This window comes from Acinonyx jubatus, chromosome C2 (assembly GCF_027475565.1).
Source record: "Acinonyx jubatus isolate Ajub_Pintada_27869175 chromosome C2, VMU_Ajub_asm_v1.0, whole genome shotgun sequence".
Classification (NCBI taxonomy): Eukaryota; Metazoa; Chordata; class Mammalia; order Carnivora; family Felidae; genus Acinonyx; species Acinonyx jubatus.
In genome coordinates, this window is record NC_069384.1 from 56840682 (window position 1) to 56866604 (window position 25923).

The 25923-nt window shown below is 33.4% G+C and overlaps 1 protein-coding gene across 1 annotated transcript in view; it reads left to right on the forward strand.

Moving 5' to 3' along the window:
• NECTIN3 (nectin cell adhesion molecule 3) overlaps positions 1-25923 on the forward strand; it is a 126675-nt gene that overhangs the window by 41031 nt on the left and 59721 nt on the right. Inside the window, exons 3-5 of the mRNA XM_027077684.2 lie at positions 6070-6366; positions 9019-9136; positions 13062-13213. Coding sequence (XP_026933485.1) covers positions 6070-6366; positions 9019-9136; positions 13062-13213 — 567 coding nt within the window. The remainder of the gene's footprint in view (positions 1-6069; positions 6367-9018; positions 9137-13061; positions 13214-25923) is intronic.

Consider the following 25923-nt stretch of genomic DNA (forward strand, 5'->3'; position numbering starts at 1 on the left):
TTCCGTCCCTTTCTTCACTTTTCCTACAACCCAAATTTAATAATCATGATAAACTCTGTGCAGTTCTGGTAATACCTGTTTATGTTTTACATGTGTTTTTCTTTCTGGTTGGATTGCCTTTTTCTTCCTGTCTCTCTCCTCCTACGTTCTTCTATTTAACTGCTATTCGTCAGACCGCATCCTTTTAGAAGCCATTGTTGAAATATATAACCCCTTGCAATTTGATGTTTTTCTCTTTTGGCTCTTTTGCCATTGTATCTTGAGCTTGTCTATTGCAGCAGTTTCCACACTGTTTACTATGTGTTTTCTCCATTAGAAACACATGGTGGACTGCAACTATGTACTTTAAAATTTAACTTTATCTAAAGCCTACAAGGGTTCCTAGTATATAGCAGTCATGCCCTTTTAAATGTTATTTAAGTAGAGGATAGGCATGGATTGGTGAGCTTTTTAGTCTACAGAGGTGGTGTAGAAAAAAAAATAGTTGAGTCAGCTTTGAATTTTGGGTAGGTTTTGGGTAAGAAGAAGGGAAATAAGTGTAGGGAGAACAAGTGAGCCAGTGTAGGGAGGCAGAAAACAATACACATTTGGGCAGTTTTTTAGTGTCAACATTGGTGACATTTTGGGCTGAAATTCTTTGTTGTAGTGAGCTGTCCTGTCCATTGTAGACTGTTTGGCAGCATCCATGACCTTTGCGCACCAGATGGCTAGTAGCAGTCCTTCAGTTATGACAACTGAGAATGTCTCTAGACATTGCCGGGTGTCCTCTGGGAGAGGAGAAGAGAGGACAGATCACTTACTGTTGAGAACCCTCATTAGTGGAACCACTGAATAATTTGTTGATTGCTTATAGGATTTATATAAAGCACAAGAATTAAAGACTAGAGAGTTGAGTAGGACTGCATTAAAGTAACTTGAAGGTTAGGATGGGGAATTTGAGCTTTGTATTACTGGAAATGCCAAGTTAGTGTAAGGTACTGTGCTTGCCTCCCTTTTTCTACTCTCAGACTCTTGTTGTGTAAAGTATGGTTCCTGAACCAGCAGCATTGGTATCACTTGGGAGTTTGTTAGAAATACAGAATTTCAGGCCCCTCCCAGACTTAATGAATGGTAAGTCTACATTTTAGCAGAATAGCTAAATGATTCATATGCAGAGTAAAGTTTGAGAAGCACAGCTTTCACTGTGCTTATAGGGATACTTAATTCGTAGTAGACTTGATTTAGGGAGTAATGCGGTGAAAATTGTGATTTATGAAGATCGGTCTGGTGTTTTTGATGGATTGAAATGAAGAAGTCCCAAAATCATAATCCTTCAGCCATGAGGACATGAAGACTTGAAATTAATTTTCTAATTTCTGCCACTTGAGGAAAGAAGGAAGCTATTATATAGGAATAACTGTCAGGACTTTCTAACTGATTGGATACAAGAAACAAGGGAGCTTTGAGCATAACAGGTTTTGAACCCTCGTGATTGAATAAGTTATGTTACTATTAACTCCAGTGGGCGTGTCTGAATGAAAACCAGGTGTTGAGGTTGGGAGGCTAAGATAATGAGTTCAGCATTTGTTTTATTGAGTTTGAGGATATATAGGCAAAAAATACTAGTTGGTAGTTAGAAACTGTGGAGTCAAGCCCTGTATCAAAATTGAATTAGAGATCATCTGGATAGTAGTGTATATCAGATAAAAGTTTTTAATTAAGGCAGATGCAAAAAGTAACTGAAGGCCCCCAGGACCCAGTATTTATTAAGGCAGAGGTTAGAAGAAACAAATAAAGAGAGCTTTGAGAAAAACTCGGGCAAAGTAATACTACTTACATGATGACAAGATAAAATTTTTAAGATTACTCTAGCAGCTTTTACCACAGGGAGAATTAAGCCCTACAGACATGATTTGAATAACCATTTTTTTCAGTTTTCCTAAGGATGGTGCACAGCTAGTATCATTCTAAATGCATAGCCCAGAAAGTAATTCATTACTTACAGCAGATACTTTAAAGCATTAGTACTTAGTTCTTTGGGAAATGAATGTGAAGAACTGCACCAAAATATCAAATTCTGTGAAGTTAGTCAAAGAAAATAGGCATACAGAAATATTGAGCCTGTAGTTTACGTGGTGACCTTAGAGTCTCGGTGCAGTGGTAGTAATAGAACCCAAATTAAGGGAATGTGATATAACAAAAAACCTTTGGGAAAATTTAACAAGTGTCCCATAGTTGATTACTATGTACCTAGTTGATTACTTGTCTTGATGGGATATTACATAGTTGTTAGAATTATGGTTAAGAAAAGTGTTGCTGCTTGAGGGGGGGGAAAAGCAAAAAATATATATCCAGATAGAAACTAGAAAAAGAAATAAAGAGAAGTGGAAGAAGGTGCAAATGACTGCATTAGGATATTGTAGTTGTGGATAATTTTCCCTTTTTTCCAATTTTTAGAAATACTGCTTTTGCAGTAAAAAAAATTCCATTGCTGTGCATGATGGAATGACAGGGACTGGATTTACCCTCTCTCTAAGAACAAGAAACCAGGCAAATAAGAAAGTTTTTAGTCATTGGACAATAGGCAGTGTAGGATTATGATCCCTGAAAGAAGGAAAACAAAGCGAGTCCCTACAGTGTTCCAGCTTCCTCTTTAGGCAGTTTCCAGGCTACAGCTCACTGACAAGGATTTGAAGCAGAGAATGATGGTTTCAGGGAGAGTAAAAGAGACATTGGAATTCAGGGAGGACAGGTGACTAGAATTTGTGGAGGAGAATACTGGAAAGCAGAGAGCATCAGAGAGAGAGAGAGTGCGTGCTTTAGAGATCTACAGAAGGGCACTCTCAAGTCTTTTTGGTTTAGTACTGATCTGTGTATGTGTGAGAGGAAACTTTTGAGGTGGAGGAAAGAACCAGCAGAAAGCAGTAGGTCTAACCAACAATTCTGGTGTTCACACAGGGCTGGGAAAACTTCATATTCTCCCCATTCAGAGTACAGAAGGGCATTGGTAGAATCTTAAGAGGAAGCAACAGCAAAAGTGCTAGACAGGGAAGGGTACAGAGAAGTTAACTAAAATATTGAGGTATATGAGAAAAGTAACTTCAGAAAGCCAATACAATCTACAACTAGGAGATTTATTCCCTTCATAGGAGACAAAAATAGCAGTTTAAAATTGACTTTAAAATAATTTTTTAAAGCTCCTCAAAGATAAAAGCTTCTATTAATGATGGCATAAGTTATTCAGACCAACTCTCCCATAGGAGGGATGCAGTATAAAATACCACCGAAAGCTTCAAAGAGGTAAGAATATAGTGAGAAATCTACCTAGACCAAAATCTAGGAGAAGGTAAAAACAGAAATAAGCCTAGTACTGAAAGCTGCATTCCACCTGAGGGCTTCTGAGAATTCAGAAGAAACACCTGAGATTTTGAGATTTTGAGAGCCTTGAGAAAACAGAGACAAACTTCTAAGTGTAGTTTTGCTCAAGATGGGATGTCTAGTAACCCTTCTTTTATTCACTTGGTATCCAAAGCTTACATTTTTCAGAATAGTAGTAAACTAGAAGTAAACCAGCCTTCTTACAGACTTCTAGGTTTATGATTACCTGAGTGGTCTGATTTAAAAAAAAAATTTTTTTTAATGTTTTTATTTTTGAGAGAGAGAGCACGCAAGCGGGAAAAGGGCAGAGAGAGAGAGAGACACACACACACACACACAGAATCCAAGCTGTCGACACGGAGCCTTGACACAGGGCTTGAGCCCACACTCAACTGACAGAGCCACCCAGGCGCCCCTGAATGGTCTGATCTTAATAAGTTCAGGAGATCCTAGACTGCTTAGAGATTTCAGGAGATTGGTAGAAGAAAAGTCCAATCTTTTCTGGTCTGGAAGAAAACTACCTTATTTTAGACCCCGGATTATTTCTCTCTTAATTATTCAGACACAGGCATATAGTTTCCTTGAGTAGGCAGGCATACAAGTAAAGAAAACCCCACAAGCAGCAGCCAGTACAAATCAGACAATAGAAACAGACCTGCAAAGATACAAGATGTTGGAGTTATCAGACACAGACTATGAAACAGCATCACTTAACATTTGAAGAGATAAGTCAGTCTATAAAATTTCTGCAGAGAAGAAATTATTTAAAAAAATACATAATAATTTGCCTTGAAGTAGAGAAGTAATTTTTAGCATATAAAAGCAGTTAACCATAAAAGGTAACTGAAAACTGATAAATTTTGGTACATTTGAATTAAAAATTTCTGCTTACCAAAACACATCGTAGAGCAAAAAGATCCTAAACCAGTAGAGGGTATTTTTTTTAGCATATATCATCAAAAAAGGGCTCTTTTCCCAAATCAGTAAGTAAAAGCAATTGGTTTTAATAGGCATTTTGCAGAAGAAATTCCAAATAGCCTATAACATGAAAAGATCCTTAACCTCATTCATAATGTGAGAAATTAAAAATACAGTCTTGATGATAATATGATTATATACATACAAGATTCACAAACATTGGGAAGTCAGTATCAACTTGTAGTGAGTCTTTGGACCAAGAGGAGCTCTAATATTGGGAGTAATTTGGTACCTTAAAAAGCTTTTTTGGCATTATCTGGTAAAATTGAAAATAAAAATAGTACTAATTCCACTATAAGGGACAGACTAGAGAGGCATCTGCACAAATATGCCAAGGTACATGAATGAGAATGTTTTTTATAAAATTGTTTACTCCAAACAGGAAACTGCGCCAATGTCCAATGGTAAATAAACTGTACAGCAGTTAAAATTAATAATTTATACTATTGCATGTAAATTTAAATGATCTAAAAATTAAAAGTTAAAAAAATGAATTCCAAAATAATAAACTAAGGCTCATTGTTCTCAAATAAATTAATCTCAGGAACACAAAGTTGAGTCAAAGAAACTGTTACAAAAATGCATATAGTCCAATACTATTTGTGTAAAGTTCAGAAATAGGTAAAATGCAACTGTTTTTAGGTTTGCATGTGTTGCTTGTAGACCTATCATGAAAAGTAAACAAAAATATATTTCCAATAATGGATTCATACTTGGGCCGGTAGGTGTCAAGGTCAGGAAGAGGCATGTTGAGGAACTTGGGAGGTGCTGTTTTTTTTTTTTTTTTTTATTAAGATGTATGGTGGTTACATAGATGTTTACTATAAAGTGTTCATTACATGTGTTGTATGTACTTTTCCCATTGCTATTTTACAGCAGTACATCTTGTAAAATACATAGGGAAATACATAAGGAAAATATCAATACGCCTTGAGGTAATTATGAAACAAAAAAAAATAGATACAAATCAAGAACAGATGGCACTGAAAGAACTAGTTGGAAATTTTGGAAATGAATAAAAGTTATTGGGATAAAAATTTAATGTACGGAATAAGCTATAGGCTTGTGCCAAATAATTCCTGAAGTGAGACTGAGGAATTTATACAGAAAGAAGCACATAAAATTTGCTGGAAAATGTGAAGAGATAGTTAGTATAATGGAATGTAGATTGAAAGGGCCTAAGCATTAAGGTTAGTTTTCACCTGCTGAGGAGCTTTCTTATACTAGAAAAAGGTAATGTCATCTACATTCTAAGCATAACTATTATTGACATTATACTTTAACAATGTAGGTTCCATACTGGTAACTTAATTTATATTTTCTGTAAACATTTTTGCTGCAAAATGAAGCTGTATGTCTAAAAACTACATTCTTCCCCCTTGCAGAGTGATAGTACTTACAATCTCATAATGGAAATTATGATCCAACTTACAGGACATTTTCATATACTAACTGGGGAGAACTCATCGGTCCCTATAAAGAAAAATATATCTCTGCTAGGGAGAACCGTCTTCAAGATTATAAAGTCTTGCTTAGCTTCTTGTTTGCCTTGGCTTATGATCCTCTCTTGTTCCAAGAATCCAGTTGATGTTGGTATTACTTAAAAGTGTGTGTGTAGGTTTTATAGGCCTTTGCTTCTAAGTTTATGAAATATGGTTAGATATGGCTTGGAAGGATGTAAATATATTCTTAATTGAAATGTAACTACTTTTTTTTTTTTTTTAATTTAAACAGTTGAACCCACTGTGAGCCTGATAAAAGGGCCAGATTCTTTAATTGATGGAGGAAATGAAACGGTAGCAGCCATTTGTATCGCAGCCACTGGAAAACCAGTTGCACACATTGACTGGGAAGGTGATCTTGGTGAAATGGAATCCACTACAACTTCTTTTCCAAATGAAACGGCAACAATTGTCAGTCAGTATAAGCTGTTTCCAACCAGATTTGCTAGAGGAAGGCGAATTACTTGTGTTGTAAAACATCCAGCCTTGGAAAAGGACATCCGATATTCTTTCATATTAGATATACAGTGTAAGTAAACGATAACATCTGCTTTTGAAACATATCATGCATTTTATTTTAATTTTCTTCCTTTGACATAATTCTGTGTCAGACTTTTTAATTTGAATATTTAGTATTCAGATATTCTTACAGCTTTTCCTTGTTGACCTTTTCTTTCTTAATTTTTAAAAATATTTTCATGGAAATTTCATTTAACCAGAACATTTTTTATTAGTTTGTAAAGATGGAGAGTGCCAACTTAAAATTATTCAATCTTATCCTTTTTAGACTGGACTTAAGCAAATTATGGAAATATTTATACCTCAAAATGTGCAATACTTTGAGACAAACTTCTCTAATCCAATTAATATAGCTGTTACTCAGTTTTATTGATACTACCCATGATGTTTTCAGCAAAAATCTTTCACTGCCTAGATGCATTTTAATTAGAGTGAAAACCCATGTTTTTTATTATTGTTTCTCATCTGATTTTCTTGATCATGTTATAGAGTAAGGCAGTATGTTAAAGATATCATTGGGATCATAACCATTGTAGATAAGTTCAAAGCTTGGCCCGTCTTGTATTTTTTTTTTGGTTAAGGGATGCTCCCTTGTGTGTGAAGTTTGTATATGTATATATGTATGTGTGTGTACTTTTTCCTGTACATTTTCTCAGTTGTTGATATGTTCTTTATGTAGCACTTAAAAATTTTGAGAAGAAAAAGTGGTAATGCAGCTAGCTTATAACAAGGATAATGAAAATGAATAGGTGGTGTTACAGTTTTCATTCTTAGTGTTTTGTTTTTGATATGACATGCATGGATTTTTAAATTGCACATATTCATTGCACTTGGTGTAATGATTTCTAAAGCTAATTCTGAGAATCTTTTTCAACATTTATAGGGTTGAACTTGGGAACTTAATCTTATGTGAATGTTATTACCATTTTATTCTGGAGTGCAGATACCTTCTTTTCACTTCTTTGGAGAATCCAATTAAAATTTCTCTTTTTCCTTTTCCTACCTTACTTTCACAGACTTAACTTTTTCCTTTTTCTTGTAAAATTCAGATCCCAATTGTAAGTACTATTAATATTTTCCTCATATATATTTTGTCCTTCCTTGTATTTAGTAATGACTGACATTTTCTTCAATTTGTATTATGTATGTTATTCTTTTTTGGTTGGTGTTTGCTTGAATGCAATCCTAAATATATAAAAATATTTCTTTTAATGTAAGACATATAATTATGGCTTAGATTTATTGACTTGTTCTTTAAATGTTAGAATACTCATGACTTTTTTTCTTTAATTGGCGCCTATAAAACATGTGAACAAAGTTTAAAGAGATAAAATCTTATATCCAAAATTCATATCAAAATTTGGAGGTATTCTTTGGGAATACCTTACTTAGTACTTATTCCTTCCTCTTAGTAAAAGAAGGTAAACACACAGATATCTGTACTGTTCTTTCAGTAACATTTTATGGTAGCAATTTTAAGTTATAAAAATGATTGTTAATTTTTGCATTTATGAGGCAGGCATTTCTTTCTTAAAATTACTGAGGTAGTTAATTGTTCCTTAGTAAAAGTTTAATTTGTTACCACTGTTTTGTAAACCTTGCTTGACAGTAGATCAAGCTTCCCTGCCAGAATTAAACTGACCTGGTCCCTCTGTAACTTCCCACCTGGTCATGTACTATTTATCTAGTTTACTGTATAACTCACAGCAGGGCCCCTGTACCATGCATAAAGTGACATTCCCTTAGGAAGCCTTTCATGACCTTCCTCAGCCCCATCCCCAATCTAAATTAGGCCCTTCTTATCTTCTCTGTATCATCCTGTTCTTTTCTTTCTTGGCTCTCGTAATAGGTTTTTATCACATACTTTTAAATTATTCCCTTCCTTATTAAAAGCTATTAGAAAATATGTTTTATGAATACAGAGTCTATATGTATACCAAATGCCTACAATAGTGCCTGCCACTTATTAGGAGTTAGACAATATGATGGTTGAATGAATGGTTAGTATTGGATTGTGTAGTTGGAAGGCATAAATTTGTATTGCTAGTAGGTATGGATAATTGCTCATTTAACTAATTATGCTATGTTGCACATATACCAAAGGATGTTTGGGTGCAATGGATAAAATTTCATGTTTTAGAACAGTTGAGGCCATAGATAACTTACTTTAGTTTTAATTTTAGCCTTAGAAAGTTTATGTCACATTCCATCTGTACTTACCCGTAGAATATTAATTATAATACAGAGAGTCTAATCTCTGTAATTGATTTTGTATCTCTTAGGGGATATTTCTTTCAGATTAAACATTTTTTAAGACAGTTTTATATGGCGACTTGGTATTTAAATGCCACGTCTCATCCAAGTAAGCGGTGTAATGTATTTCCTTTGTTTATATATCTGTGTTTCTCATAATAGAACTCTTATATTTTGTTCTTGGTGATTATAGGTTTGTGAATATTGTTACATTCAGTGCCCATGATAACTAGAACTGTACATGCTTACAGCTGCCTAGGGTTTGGGTACTCATTGTACATTCGTGCAGTTTCAGTCAACTAATATATTAACTACTGTTTTCCAGTCTATTATCTTAATGCTTTGTCATTATATATTGCATTTATCACTAACAAAAGATCATTTGTCCTGTTATGCATTTATTTTATAGATGCTCCTGAGGTTTCAGTAACAGGCTATGATGGGAATTGGTTTGTAGGAAGAAAAGGTGTTAATCTCAAGTGTAATGCTGATGCAAATCCACCACCCTTCAAATCTGTGTGGAGCAGGTAATAATGTCAGATACTTCTAAAGAGAAATTATATAAAGTGAAAAGTATTCTTAAAGGCATAATTAATTTTTTTTTAATCTGTGTAATACATGATCATAGTAACAGTTGAAAACTAAATTAAGCATTTCTGAGTGTTCTCCTGTCCCACCTCTCCCCTACCTTTCTATCCCTGCAGTTCTGTTTCTCAGAGGCTCCTTTTTAGCAGTTCCTTCTGGTAGTTACCATCATAGGTCTTAAGTTGCTACTTCTTAATACTATTTATTGACTATTGTGGCAGATGAAAATTTAATTTTATATCTACCCCTTCACACAACAAACATACCCATACACATATTCCTACCTTTATGAGTCCCAGTGAAATTCAGCTACTTTTAGTTAAACTCTGTAGTCATCGTTTGCCTCCCTATGACAAGTAAATACTATTTACTGAGAACTAAGTAGTATACTGGAATTCTGTTTTCTTTTGTCTAAGATCTTTGTTTTCCCTGAGGCTAAGAATTCTTAGCCTCAAAGAATATCCTTAATTCTCTTTATCTGTGAAATTTCAAACTGTTATACAAAGATTTTCACTCATTTTTGTCAGTATTTAGGGCCCCCCTTTAGTCTTGAGACTTGTATCTGTCAACTGTGTATAATTTTCTCATCTTTTTGGTCATTTCCCTCTTGTTTTTTTTTTTTTTTTTGGTTTACCAGACCTATTTTTTGTATACTAAATATCCTTTCTTATTTTTCAAACAATGTTTTGTTCCTCCTAGATTTCCTTGATTTTTTTTTCCCTAACTGACTTATTGATTTAAAACATTTTGGGGGGGGGTGTATTTAATTTCTAAGAGCATTTTCTTATTTCTCTGTTCTTTTCATAGCATTTTTTTCTTATTTTATGGATATAATGTCTTTTTGTTTTTTCCCAAGAATACAGTACTAATGTTATTTCCTCAGAGAGTTTTTTTCTGCTTCAAGTTCTTTTGTTTTTTGTTTGGTCTTTCATTTTGTAGATATTCCTTAATTTTCTCAGTTGTCCAGTCGTTTCACAGTGATGTATTAAAATAAAATGCTGAGTGGAAACCCTGTCTTTAGAGTGGGAATTACTCCTTAGTAGATTCCATTTAGAGTGATCAGGTAGAGAGGATTCTTTGCCCGGAGAAGCTTCAGATGTCACTTAGGAAGAGTGAAAGTCTTTTTTTTTCATGGCCATTCAGTTTTTTTTTTTATTGAGTATATATTAATTCATTCTTCTTTCTTTTTTTAATTCATTCTTATTTCTAAATCAAAAGTGTCTAGTATCTGTACAGAGTTGAGAGGAGTCCATTATTTTTTTTCAACTTTCAACTAATCTCATTACTTCTTAGCCCTCTGCTTCACTCTGGCTTTCTGTAGTACAGTGAGTCAAACTCCAAATCTTGGGTTCTTTGGAGCACATTGGCTGCCTTCCCATTCATATGCCTTCTGGAAGCACTTCTTCAGCCTAGAGTTGAGTTTTTCAGCCTTGGCACTATTGACATTTGGGGCTGGATAAATCTTTGTTGTGGGAAGCAGTCCTGTGAATTGCAGTATGTTTAGCAGCATCCCTGGCCTCAAACCATGCCCCCCCTCCCCCAACCCTGTAGTCTCCAGACATGCCAGTTGTCCCCTGGAGATAAAAATGAATCTTGATTGAATGGCTTAAAGCATGTATTGTTTTTGCCATCTCTTTTCCGTCTTCTGAAAGTTTGTTGAAACATCTTGTCTGATGAATTGTGTCTCCTGTTTTGTTTTTCTTTGTGGATTTTTTAATAGCTTTCAATTCCTTTACCCTTGTTTTAGGTGGGATTTTGTGGGAGCAAGGAAACAGTATATTTGATACATCTGTTGTCTTTAAGCAAAGATACAGTTTTTAAAGTAGAGAAGGTTTTTTTCATTTACATTTTCCTAAAAGTGAGAAACAGTCTTTGGTTAAGATGTGTGATAGGTTATTTTTAAAAGTTATACAATTCTGAGTTCCATTCCTAGATGTCTTTTTGAGTATGATGCCTAATCTCTCTAATTTTGTTTCCTCACTGATAAAAGTATGTCATAGAGTTGTGAGAGTAGAGGAGACAATGAATATAAACGAAGTAGCATAAGTGAAATAGCATAGAAAGTGTTTAGCATGTCATTTGCTGTGAGTTTAATGTGATATTTAGATTTTTATGACTATGGCTTATTTGAATAAGCAACTTTAAAGGATTATAAGCCATTTTTCTATTTCTCAGAATTAAAGGGATTAGAATTTGGGCCTCAAAGTGCAGAGAGATAATTGATAAGATTTATACACTCCATATTCATTCTCACCCTCCTAGAAAATGTTCGCCTTTTGAAAGCGTGTGCTTGTACTAGTGTTCTTTTCAAAGTCTTCTTAGAAGAAGGCTGGGTGTTTCTGTTTTTTAAGCCATGCGAGAATATTATCTTTTTTCTTCAGTGCTAAATTGAAGTTCCAGCACTGTAAAAGATTTTGATTGTTCTTTTATCTACTACCCTGGGATTTGAAGAACAAAATCATTCCTCTTATGGTCCAGTGTTGGTTTTGTTTCTTTCTACCTTTTTATTGTTTTTCTTTTTTTAATTCTTATTCCCTTTGTAATTAGTTGTTGGTCTTCTACTATATACTTAGATCATTGAAAGCAAGAACCTGATCTTATTTACTTGTGAATCTCAGCAGCACTAACAGAGTAGAGTATGATTAGTAGTAAGCTACTGGTAACTAAGTAGTGGATAGCCAAGTGAATGAATGAATGGACTTTTTGAAAATCTTAGTTCAAACCATAATACTTGAGTGCCTGGGTTTACTTGACTTTTTGTCCTCTTAAAAAAATTACTCACGGGGCGCCTGGGTGGCGCAGTCGGTTAAGCGTCCGACTTCAGCCAGGTCACGATCTCGCGGTCCGTGAGTTCGAGCCCCGCGTCGGGCTCTGGGCTGATGGCCCAGAGCCTGGAGCCTGCTTCCGATTCTGTGTCTCCCTCTCTCTCTGCCCCTCGCCCGTTCATGCTCTGTATCTCTCTGTCCCAAAAATAAATAAAACGTTGAAATAAAAAATTACTCATGGACTTTAGAAATAATTTCAAAATAAATTGGTGTATTTTTTGGTACCCTAAATTTGGCGATATGATGTATAACGGTATACTTAGTTCTATTGCAGTGAATGGCTTTAGAGTTGCAGTGGGATTTTATTCTTATTGTGGTTTATGCTAATGTATAACAGGATGTCTTAGAGTCAAATTAGTATAGACATCTATTTTTAAAAAGTTTTTATTGATGCCAAAATGGTGTCTTGGTTTTTACTGTCCCAGATGCCCACCTTAAAATTGAGATTATTTTATAAGAAGACCCTTTTTGATGCTTTAGAAACTAATCCTCTTTGGATGGGGCATAGTATAAATTTGCTCAGTATGAAATAATGCTGTTTAAATATGTTACAGAAGGTGCTAAAACATTACTATGTACTTAAATGAGTTGGCTTTCCATTAAGGAATTTATAGATATATCATGAATTGATGTATTCACTGAGAATTATTTGTAATTCCTTTGATACTGTATGTCTTCAAATAATACATTTTTCTAATTTTCCAATTTTCTGAATTTGAGTCTTAAAATCACATAATTTTTTCTCTCCTTCTTTCCCATTCTAATATGTTGGCCTACTTCCACTTCTGTCATTTAGTATTTTGAAAGAATGGTTATTTATTTACTTTTTTTTTCCTGAAAGAGTGGGTATTCTTCGTGGATTTTTGTCTGTTCATTTTTATTGACAATTCACATCTTACATACTTTCATTTCATAGTGAATTTTACCTAAAGAATGCCAGTTCTTTTACTAATATCTCAAAAGTGTGGTATCTTATTTAAATAGCTGTCTGTGAATAAAGTCTGACGATACATAAAATAATTTCATGCTTTTTAAAATCTAGGTTAGATGGACAGTGGCCTGATGGTTTATTGGCTTCAGACAATACTCTTCATTTTGTCCATCCATTGACTTTCAATTATTCTGGTGTTTATGTCTGTAAAGTGACCAATTCCCTTGGTCAAAGGAGTGATCAAAAGGTCATCTACATTTCAGGTAAGTTACTATCTACTGGTCAAATGAGTTAATGAAATTATTCCTGTAACAGCAGTAATAATAACACTATGTTCTCATTGGCAATTTATATTTGCTAAGGTACAAATTCCTCAGTGTGAGGTTTTCCAAATAATCTAAAAGAGATATAATAAAGTAGCCCTGCCTGAAACACATATGTAAAGTGCCATTACTTAAAGAAATGTCAAAGTGTCTATGCAATAAGCTTATATACATTTTAAGACCTTTGCATATAGTTAATTTTTCAGTTACATAGTATTAAGTATTCCTTTTATAGATAGTGTGTACCTTTCTAGGTTCTCTCATCTTTACACCGAGAGCATCTTTACACTGGGTTTGTTTGTTTATTTGTTTTTGGTTGTCACTCTCAACACAAGTGTCTCAAATAAAATGGGATATTGACTTTGATGACCTGGCTTATTAAAGAACATACTTTGTCACTCAATATGGAACTCTATCATATTGGAATACTGAGAGGTTAAGTAGGAATGCTATTGAAAATGTGCTAATGAAATAAAATTTAAGATGTTTCTTATTACCAGGCCTTAAGCAACTGAGAACTTAGATTTTTCACATCCCATTTATTTTACAAGGAACATTTCTGTTCATTTGACTGAATATATAAATTTGGATACTCACAAAATACTGTTAGAGCTAAAAATACATTTATTCATGGGTGTGGCTATAACAAATTATTAATGGAATGCTCAGTTGTAAAAATTATATAAAATATTTCGAGCATCTCCTTATTGACTATAAGAATATAGCAATCTTCATGTCTAAAAAAATGGAAAATTAAAGGAAAAAGGAAGAGAACCCTGAGAAAAGCAGGTTTGTATGGTAATACAAATACATAATATGTAGTGGATATAGCTAAGGTTTTTATCTCTGTTCTGATCTAAAACTAAGTAAGTTAGATTTTTAGAGGAATTTTAAACTTACTTCAATGTTATATTCTCCATCTTTGATCCCTCAATCTAGGAACAATCCCTCATATTATTTTCTGTTAGCATTTCCCACAATTTTTAGTTTTATGCTTAACTTGTGTACTTATTATTCATCCTCACATTTAAGCATTTTGCATTTACTTCATTTACCATTGAATACTCAGCACTTAGCGCCTGGCACATGATAGGCATGATGCAAATATATTTTTGCATGAATCTCACAGGAAGCTTAGAGCTGTGTACATCCCTTGCTAGCCCTTTCTGCCAGCAGCAGTGCTTTGGTGGAAATCAGATTGAGATTAAATATTAGTTTATTAGTCTCCCTTTCTTTCCTTAAAGGTTTTTGTTTTTGTTTTTGTTTTTGTTTTTTTTAAAGGATCTTAATGCCACAGGGAATGTATATTTAAAACGTAGTTACCCGAGGAAGGCTTACTTTTTGTTTGTGTTTCTGTTGTATAGTTTGGTATGGGATATTATTTGTAAATCTCAGGCTCAGTGTATTATTATGTAATCATTTAAATATTGAGGCTCAATTTGGGCATTCTTATATATACTGATTCTGTTGATGATATCCTAAATTTATATCTTTTGGCATTGTGGGTCCATTTCCCAGTACTTTTGACTTACGTGTCCAACTGCCTATTAAAGATCACTAACTCTTTGTAGAAATATAATAGGCATTTATGGCTTAACATTCAAAACTGAGGTCCTGATCTTCTGCCCCTTGCCCTCTTCCTCTAACAGTCTCCCTGCTTTCTTCTGTCATTGGTAACTCCATCCTTACATTTACTCAGGGTTTAATCCTTGATGCTTATTCTTTTTTTTTTTTATGAATATAATTTGTTGTCAAATTAGCGTACATACAACAGCCAGTGCTCATCCCAACAAGTGCCATCCTCAGTGCCCATCACCCACTTTCCCCTCTCCTCCAGCCCCACATCCACCCTTACTTTGTTCTGTGTATTTAAGAGTCTCTTGTGGTTTGCCTCCCTCCCTCTCTGTTTGTAACTGTTTTTTCCCCCTTCCCTTTCCCCATGGTCTTCTGTTCAGTTTCTCAAGATCCACATATGAGTAAAAACATATAATATCTGTCCTTCTCTGACTGACTTATTTCACTCAGCATAATACCTTCCAGTTCCATGTGCGTTGCCACAAATGGCATGATTTCATTCTTCTTCATTGCGAAGTAGTATTCCATTGAATCTATAAACCACATCTTTATGCATTCATCAGTTGATGGACATTTAGGCTCTTTCCATAATTTGACTATTGTTGGTAGTGCTGCTATAAACATTGGGGTACATGTGCCCCTATGCATCAGCATACGGTAAATTCCTTGGGTAAATTCCTAGTAGTGCTATTGCTGGGCCATAGAGTAGCTCTTATTTTTAGTATTTTGAGGAACCTCCACACTGTTTTCCAGAGCAGCTGCACCAGTTTGCAGTCCCAACAGTGCAAGAGGATTCCTGTTTCTCCACATCCTCACCAGCACCTTGATGCTTATTCTTGATTTCAGTTGTTCTCTCATATCTCACCCAGTCCATCAACAGATCTTCCATTATGTCGTATGCAGAACCTTACTATGTCTCCACTTTTGTTGTGAGTATTCTGACCCAGGCCATCAGCAACCCTTACTTCACTATTTGTTTTTTTGTTTATTATTTTGAGAGAGACAGAGAGAGAAAGAATGTGTGTGTGTGGAGCAGGGGAGGAAGAGAGAGGGAGAGAGAATTCCAAGCAGGCTTTGTGCAGTCAGTATAGAGCCCAATGAAGGGCTTGCTCCCATGAACCCTGAGATCATGACCTGACCTGAAATCAAGAGTCAGATACTTAACCTACTGAGCCACCCAGGTGCCCCAACCCTTACTTCACAATTAAAACAGCCATTTATTCTTTCTACTTTTAATTTATCCTCAGAAGAGCAGCCAGAATGATCCTTACAAAGGGCATGTCAGATCATGTCATTTCTCTCCTGCAAACCTTTCATGGACTTCTCATTTTACCCTCAACTAAACCAAATCTTTCAATGACTATATTACAAGGGTCTGTACATGCTCTGGTCCTAGATTATCTCTCTGACTTCATATTTTATTATATCTCTTGCTCCCTTGGCCTTGTTGCTAGCTTCCTTGCTATTCTTTGACCATAACAGGCACATTGCTACCTCGAGAGTCTTTGACATGTTGTTGCTCTTGCTGGAAAGCTTTTTAGATATCCTTACACCTCTTTCCCTCACTTCCTTTAGGTCTTTGCTCAAGTATCACCTTCATAACTATATTTAAAACTGAAAATTGAAACTTTTTTCTCACCCCTTTACTACTTTCTGTCTCCTTCTCTGCCTTATTTTTCTCTACAATATTTATTGCCACATAAATGTTCATATTTTATTTATATGCTGTTTTTACTTCTATTAGAACATAAGTCCTTTCATCTGTTTTAATCACTACTATATCCCCACCATCTGCAATAATTTTTGGCATGTGATAGGTGTTTAGTCAACTTTTCTTGCATGAATGAAAATATTTGTTTGAGAAGAAAACCATCAGGAAAAAATTAAAACTCCAGAATGTGCTTTTTATGTATCTTTATTTTCTTTGACAAGGTAAAGAACATAACACTGGTGATAAACTGTGCACATTTTTTGATCATCCTCTTCTAAGTCTCATAAGAGGGGGAATAGAATATTGGGTAAATATGAAAAATCAGTTAATTATTGCTAAGTACTTCAGAAAGATAGCATTATAAGATGCTTTTCTTTAAGCCATCATCAAGAATTAGACTTTGCCTTTCTATCCAGAGTCTTTAATATTTAATACAGTATACTATGTTGAGTTTAGTTAATTTTGCTGAGAACTTCTTGGAGGATATTAAGTATCCTAGATATACTACTGCCTTTCCAAAATGACTAATAAAGCCTAGTAGGCTTTTATCAGAATAAAAAGCCATAATTCACTAAGAGCAAACAATCAAGTTGTTGATCTTTTTTATTGTAAGTTACATAAATAAATCCTTTTCCCTCTAGGGAAAAAAAAATATTTACCTCAGTATTAAAATTGGTATTTTACAATTTCAGAAATGATTTTTTAAAATATTTATAAAAGGAACATATCTTATGACTGGAGACTAAAAGATCTAGTCAGACCAGAGTAGAGTTAGCAACTGTTTGAGGGAAGTTGTAATTTTCTAATACAGTTCATCCACATTGCTAAGTGTAAGATTTTGGAAGATGTGATTGATCCAAGATTGCAATATTCAACTTCAGTTATTCCTCATGGAGGTACAGTGAATCTTCATACAGTACTAAATGACTGCTGGAAATTGTGTTTTTCTAGTTGTTTTTGGCGTGTGTTTTTCCCTGATACTTCTTACTTCTCTTTGAGACTAGAGGAGCAATTTTTTTTTAACATACTTTATTGTCAGATTGGTTTCCATACAACACCCAGTGTTCATCCCAACAAGTGCCCTCCTCAATGCCCATCACCCACTTTCCCCTCTCACCTGCCCCCCATCAAACCTTAGTTTGTTCTCTGTATTTTAGAGTCTCTTAATGGTTTGCCTCCCTCTCTGTTTGTAACTTTTTTTTCTCTTTCCTCTCCCCCATGGCCTTCTGTTAAGTTTCTCAAGGTCCACATACGAGTGAAAACGTATGGTATCTTTCTCTGAGTGACTTATTTCACTTAGCATAATACCGTCCAGTTCCATCCACGTTGTTGCGAATGGCCAGATTTCATTATTTCTCATTGCCAAGTAGTATTCCATTGCATATATAAACCATATCTTCTTTATCCATTTGTCAGTTGATAGACATTTAGGCTCTTTCCATAATTTGGCTCTTCTTGAAAGTGCTGCTATAAACATTGGGGTACATGTGCACCTGTGCACCAGCACTCCTGTATCCCTTGGGTAAATTGCTAGTAGTGCTATTGCTGGGTCATAGGGTAGTTCTATTTTTAATTTTTTGAGGAACCTCCATACTGTTTTCCAGAGCGGCTGCACCAGTTTGCATTCCCACCAACAGTGCAAGAGGGTTCCCGTTTCCCCACATCCTCGCCAGCGTCTATAGTTAGAGAAGCAAATTTTTATGTATCACATACATTCCCCCATGCCATAAACTCAAAGTATATTGGTATACAAATCTTGACTTTTGAATCCTGTTGATTTTAGGACCTAGGCATAATATCTGGCATAAGAATCCACACCTAACTAGCAATCTTTAAACTTTAAAATTCCTAGATTTTGTTTAAACAATTCATATAAGTGTAAAAGAAATAAGAAATCAACTAATTATTTTAGCACAGTAATTATTAGGCTAAAATATGCTTTGTAGCTACAGAGGCCTTACTGCACTATTTGTTTTCCTATTTGGCAGAACTCATTAATTTGAAAAACGAATTTCTTCATGTGACTGTAGAGAACTGAGTCTCTACTAGTTGATTACTTTTGTTACATGCTCATTTATCACACATTCTACAAATAATATCAAAAAACAATGTTTGAAAAAATAAGGAATGCTGTTGGAAGGGATTTTAAATTACGATAAATAAGTAGCTGTTAATGATTACACAGTAGTCCTTTTGTTTCTTTACGCAAATTCTAACTCTCATTGTAATTATCTTGGAGCAGAGCAAGAATTAGAAAGCATGAATAAATGTTTTGGGTACATTGTCATATGTCCATTGCTTAAAATACAAAATAAGTATTGGCAACAGTCCCTCTTTCACGGAATCATAATAGTGAGGCTATGCTATTTTTAGCAGTGTTTGAGGAGGGGATGGCAGGTTAAAAAATTTTTAGAACCACTGACAAAATTAAATAAAATTTTTAAGTAGGTTGCTGTTGTTGTTGTTGTTACTTTTTTTTTTTTTTTTGGTAGTTAGATTTTCTGAAAGCTGTATTTTGTTAAATCTGAGTTAAGTAGTAGTCATCCATCTGTGTTTTCACAAAGAATGTTGCAAGTAGAAATAAATGTCAGTGATTTTTTTTTTAAGGATACTTAGTAAAAATAATGAGTTATATATATTTGTGGTGGTGAGAGCTCAGGTATATGCACTGTTCTGAGAAAAGTGGCATTTCATTAAGACCTATCAAAAACTTAAAATCTGTGTGCACAAAAATGTGTGAACTACAAATAATTATTTCAGTGATTTGTACTTCTGTTTAAACCTGGTGATGCCAGTTTATTGTACTTTTTTCTTTTTCTCATGAGTTGCCTTACAAATGATTAATTTTTAATTAATTAATTTAATTTTTTAATATCCTGGTTCTGTGAGGTCGCATTATATGATAGGAGGCTTTACTTTTTACTACTTTTATACTACAAATGATTCTACAATTCCACAATTTTTTTTAGGATTGAGTTTGTTCAGCTAGTGAATAATATGTTCTTACAAATTAAAACTCCTCTTGATTTACTTACATATAATATGATGACTAATACTCACTTCAAAGTACTTGACAGGATTGCCTGTTATATTGGTTTAAACTCATAGGAAATTAGTTATACTGTACTTGTTAAATTTTATATTGTACTTGCTAAATTTTTACCACATTCTATACATATGGCATTCCGTGATGAAACCTGTTTCAGTAAGTATTTTTCTTTAGCTTGTAATTTTAGAATAACTTACCCATGTAGATTTAGTATTTTTCTAACAATCATTTTTTTTAAAAGCTCTATCAGTACCACTCATTTAAAAATTAATTGTAGGAGATTACCATTCGGGTCATTTGTTTTTTATCAAAGAAGAAATTCAAGATTTTTTAACTCATCCTTTCTTCAAACTCTAGAGTTTATATAACATGACCTACAAATACCACTTAATTGAGAATTAACCAATCTTTAATTTTTACTATTTATGTTTAGTTGCTTTTTAATATTAATGGCTATTTACTCTATAATCTAATGGCAATACACAGGATCATTTGCATCTAATATTTAAGTATTATTAGAATGTTCTCTCTAAAATATTAGCTGCTCTTTGATACTTCATACTAAGTGATGTGACAATAAATTTTACAGATACGGTTGAAATTCTTCAATTTCCTAAATGTTCAGATATCTTACCCATGGGATATAGACATGGCGATGGCATTTTTATAACATTTTATAACATGTTTTTACTTTGTTTTTGTTAGTTTCATTTGATGATATAGCCCATTTGGCTAACACAGTTTAAATGTATGCTTTTTATTTTCAAATTACTAAAGAATGATATGTACTACATATGTCCTTCCTAAAAATTAAAAGTTCTCTTTACTTAAGGAAAATATTTTTGAGAGAATTATTAAGCCAACAGCTTATACTACGGCCACTTAACAAGAATCTATAGTTTTTCATTCTTTTAAAGATAAGTTCAGATCTCACAAAAATAAAATTAGGTAAATATGGATATTAAGAAACATACTTTAATTTTTTTATTCTTTCATTTTATTTCTTTGTTCTTCTGGCTAAGAAAATGTACATTTGGATTACTTAATTTTTTGGTATCGTAATTCTTAAGCCAGCTGTATATAGGACATTTAAGTAATATTCTTTATTAAAAAAAAAAAAAGTATTCCTTGGAGTACAAGATCATGCTAAAGCTTGGAATAGAGTAATTCAGGATTTACATCATAGACCATTTTATATTCCTTTTACCTCATTGGTAACTGACTAAATGCCAGTTTCCTTATTTTTTAAAAATATGTAAGTACCACCACATTCTGATCTTAAGAATGAAAAACTATTATTACTATGAATATATATTCATTAACTGTGCTGTCTTTTCAACTTGCTGCCAAATCAGCCTGCATTGACATTCTTTGCCTTTCTGTGTCTTGTCTATCTTTACTGTTTCCATTAGATCCTCCTACCACTACCACCCTTCAGCCTACAATTCAGTGGCATCCCTCAACTGCTGACATCGAGGATCTAGCAACAGAACCAAAAAAATTGCCCTTCCCATTGTCAACTTTGGCAACAATTAAGGATGACACAATTGGCACAATCATTGCTAGTGTAGTGGGTGGGGCTCTCTTCATAGTACTTGTGAGTGTTTTGGCTGGAATATTCTGCTATAGGAGAAGACGGACGTTTCGTGGAGACTACTTCGCCAAGAACTACATTCCACCATCAGATATGCAAAAAGAATCACAAATAGATGTTCTCCAACAAGATGAGCTTGATTCTTACCCAGACAGTGTGAAAAAAGAAAACAAAAATCCAGTGAACAATCTAATACGGAAAGACTATTTAGAAGAGCCTGAAAAAACGCAGTGGAACAATGTAGAAAATCTCAGTAGGTTTGAAAGACCAATGGATTATTATGAAGATCTAAAAATGGGAATGAAGTTTGTCAGCGATGAACATTATGACGACAATGAAGATGACTTAGTTTCACATGTAGACGGTTCCGTAATTTCCAGGAGGGAGTGGTATGTTTAGCAACCACTAAACGTGACTTACCTATGTACAATGTTTCATTCATACTGGTTGATCATTTTCAGATTGTTCATACTTTTTCTTGAGGAAGAATAAGCTTTTTCAACTTGATTTTCAAGCTTACTTTTTATATTCTAATTTGACAAATGAAAATGTAAAATCTGGGTTCAATGTATCTGAGCTGCTTTACAATTTTTTTTCAATGCTGTACTACTGTCTCAAGATTTAAATTTTAATGCAGAGTACTTTATTGGTCTGAGGCACACAGGTAAGAAGAAATGTCAACATTAAATGTATGACTTTTTTGGTACAAAAATTAAAAAGGAAAAAAAAAAAGGAAACTACCTTGGCATTGTGTATTAAATGTTTACCTAAGACTATAATCTCAAGTATAATGTTTGTTAAACATATACCTCTCAAAATTTATCACCACTAAATGATACTACATGAAAATTGACTATAAAACTAATTCAAGAAATGTTTATATATATTTTTAGTATACAAAACAAAATATTCAGCCTGATAAAACATCTTTCCTTTTCAAACATTGTTTTCTAAGTTTCTATATAAATGGAATCTTTACCTCTGCATTTTAATGAGCCTTGCCATAATTACTGTAGAGTGGCTTTTCAAAGATATTTTGTTGCACTAAAACTGTGGTAGTAAACTCAGTGAACATGCTGTGTGGAAGAGCCTAATTAGCTGGTCAGTATTTTTGTCCAAAATACATACAAGAGTTGTAATAAAAACATGCCTTTTAAACATAATTATTACATTTTTTTCATCTCTGGAGGACAGTTCTTATAATGTCATATGAACATGGATTTGGGTACATTAAGTGGCATACGTAGTTCTGTTTGAATGCTTTATGTCCTAAATATAAGAATAATAATGAAAAGATGGTACGCAGTTAAATATAGTTCAGAAAGGGCATTTCAGTATATGGAAAAATGTGGGCAAATTAGTATTGGAGTACAGTTTTTAGAAATGAGATACGTCAGCCAAAAATCCATACAGAGAATTTTCTAGCCCATCTTGTTTTAGTTATCTAATAGTGAATGTTGTTCAAACGGGTAAATATACAGAAAAATTAGAATAAACTTGTAAATTTGAGGTTTAATGAGAAAAATATGAATTATAGAACCAGTCACTAGCACTTGCTGATGTATATTGGCAAATCATCCCCCTCTTCCTCCTAAATGTATGTATTTGTTTCAAGATTTTTGTTTTTCCAATTAAAACTGGAAACATCATAAGGTTTTTTGTTTTGTTTTTGTTTTTTGCATAATTCATTAAGTCTATTCTTTCCAAAAATCATGTATCTTTTGAAAACGAAATGTTACCTAAATCTTCAAATGTGGATCTTCTTTGTGAGGTAATTAAATTGCTTCTACAGTGGAGTCCTATAAAATTGTAATGATGACAACTATTTTGAAGCCCAAAGAAGATGTTGTTTTCTGTTGATGATTCATTTGAAAAAAAAGGACTGTGTAGAATTGCCTTAGGTATTTTGCCAGGAATCGAAGTGGTTAGTAGGAGAATCATAAATAAATTATTTTGTTAATAAAAAGGCAAAGTAGGTACTTTTTTTTTTTAATCCCCCAACCACTCCACTCCTGATGATCCTTGTTGAATCTAAAGGAATGTTTTATAAGACAAAATTCTAACATGTTCATAGAATTTTCCGAGTAGTCAAGGCCTTATTCTAAACAATCGTAACATAATTTCCTCTCTATTGACTATCAGTATTTTGTGGAAATTAGAAACCTCTTTTATTTCTCTTCCCACTTACACACGTAGTATAAGACTGTAATATCAGCAAAGGACACAGGTAAGCTCACTGGTATCTTGTTAAAAAATATGTGGTTTTAATAGAATTAACCACTGATATGCAAATATTAAGACTCTTTGGTCCAAGTCATTGGAAGCAAAATTTTATTGATAATACCCTGTGATTAAAGTGGACTTTATTTTTTAATTTAAATACCAGCACTCATATGGCCACAAGAAAGATGGATCTAAAATTTCTTGCCATAGAAGGTAGGAATTTGTGGCTTTTTGTTCACAATTTCATCTTTAGAACAATGGTTTGAAATGCTATATGAATCTGAGCCGAATAATCACTGTATAAATCTCAGTGGTTCTTGAGTATAATCTGAAGGAAATATTATATTTTAAGAACTGTATTACAAAAATGCAAATATCCGCTTAGTGATTATGACCTTCCTTTTATATTGTGGCCATTGTGTGTTTAGGGTTGTTATTTTTTTCTGTTTTATTTTATGATGGGAGAGGATGACATGGAAAACGGCAAGTGAATGTTTGATACCTTCTGTATCCTTAATATAAATCATTTGACAAACTAAGATTTCAAAATTTTAAGAAGCTGGTACTAGCTAGACTCTCTGAAGCATTGCACTGCTGTTTATTAGAACTTTATGTTTATTTACTGTACATAGAGACTTATTTGTGAACATGAATAGTCATATCAAATAAACTTTTGTTAAATTAATTTTTGGATATCAGTGATGTACACAGCTAATTGATAGGTACGTAGGAAAATCCTTTTATTTTTTTTGGAAAAGATAGAATGTTTTACTTTATTTTGACGATGTTTATGTTTCTTTTTTTTATTCTTTGAACTGGCTTTTCATTTTTGTATTCACTTTAGGGTTTTCCTTCACACTGGTTAAAATATTTCAGTAATGCAGGGATGATGAATGCAACTTTTATTTTGTCCTGCCATTTTTATTAAAATATATTAAAACTTTAATAGGCTAGGGGTTAACTTTAAAAGTTACGTTTGAGAAGTACATTATAGTTGAAATATTTAGTATTTTACGATGTGCCTAAAAGGTTTCTATTTGATAAGTCTGACATTAAAGAAACCATTAAGGTTTTTCAGTAGTAAGTATTACTTCTGATAGCCATATATAGCAACGTTTTCTAGAGATAACCCTAGCTAAATGTTTAGCAGAAGGGCTTGTAGGAAGTACAATGTATGAGTGCAAAAATTGAGATAAATGTAACACTTTCATATGTGAAAACATCTGATTTGAGTTTGATAATTGCTTTTGGTAAATACTAAAGATATATGAATAAGAAGTTGTGAATGTGTGGGAGTATTGTGTAAAATATAAGAAAGGAAGAAATGGTACGCATATTGAATTTTTAATTCAAATAGAGGAATGATTTACAGATTTAATTGTTCTTTTCTGTTTGCTTGTTAATTGGAAATGTATCATCCATAAGAATATGCTCCTTTCTCAAATTTTTGGTATATGGAGTTTGGATTTAATTTTAATTTGATTTGTATCAGTGGTTTTTTTGTTTTTGTTTTTGTTTTTTTACCAAGTTATTTATCAGGTGGTAGCCCCTAATAGCCATGCAACAAATCTTTAAATAAAAGTTTTTAAAAAATTCTTTATAGAGGCATATTTCTATAACAAGCCTATATCTCTGTATTACCTTTCTCCTTGTTATATTATCTGCTGAAGAGTGTGTGCGTGTGTGTGTGTGTGTGTGTGTGTGTGTGTGTGTGTTGTGTGTATAACCCAGTTTCTTATATTTAACTAATGAAGTTTTTGTGGGAATTCAAAACCTATTTTTATTTCTCTTCCCAAACAAGATTATATAAGGTTAAAGGACATAGTTAAAATTTGAGGGAGCATCTAAGTTGGTAGGTTAGCCATTATAGGATTTATTTTTAATTGACTACTTAATTCCTATTTCCTATACACATTGTGAATAACATTCTCCACAATCATGAATTATCTGTTTCTCCAGGCTTAGCAGTTAAAACAAATTTTGAATATTTTTGCTGCAACTTTAACATAAATTAAATTTTACATACTGGCTTTTTATTTGGAATGAACATTTCATGAGATGTTTTGTAAGTTGGCATTTAGGGCTTTTCACTTATTACTGCTTTCATTGTAAATGCCATTGTTTCTGATTGTAATCACCTCCCTGTCTCATATCTCTTATGTTTAAAATAATACTTGCTTTCCTAAACTTTAAATTATTTAAGGCAAGCAGCAGTTGTTTTGTTTTTATTTTTAAATAGCATACAGTGTGGATTAAGTTTGGTTTCCCTCTTGTTATTCTAATGAAAACTTATGCATGAAAGAATCTCTGTAATAGTGTACGCAGGGTATCAACTATTCTATGTTTTTAAAAATGCTTTCTATTTAGTATTTGTTTTCTCCATTCCAGTTAGCTGCAGTTTTATTTTTTTTATTTTTGTTTTGATTTTTGTACCTATCTACTTTGAGTTGAGTAGGGATAGGTTTGCCTTTGATGTATATATCCTTAGGGGTCATTTC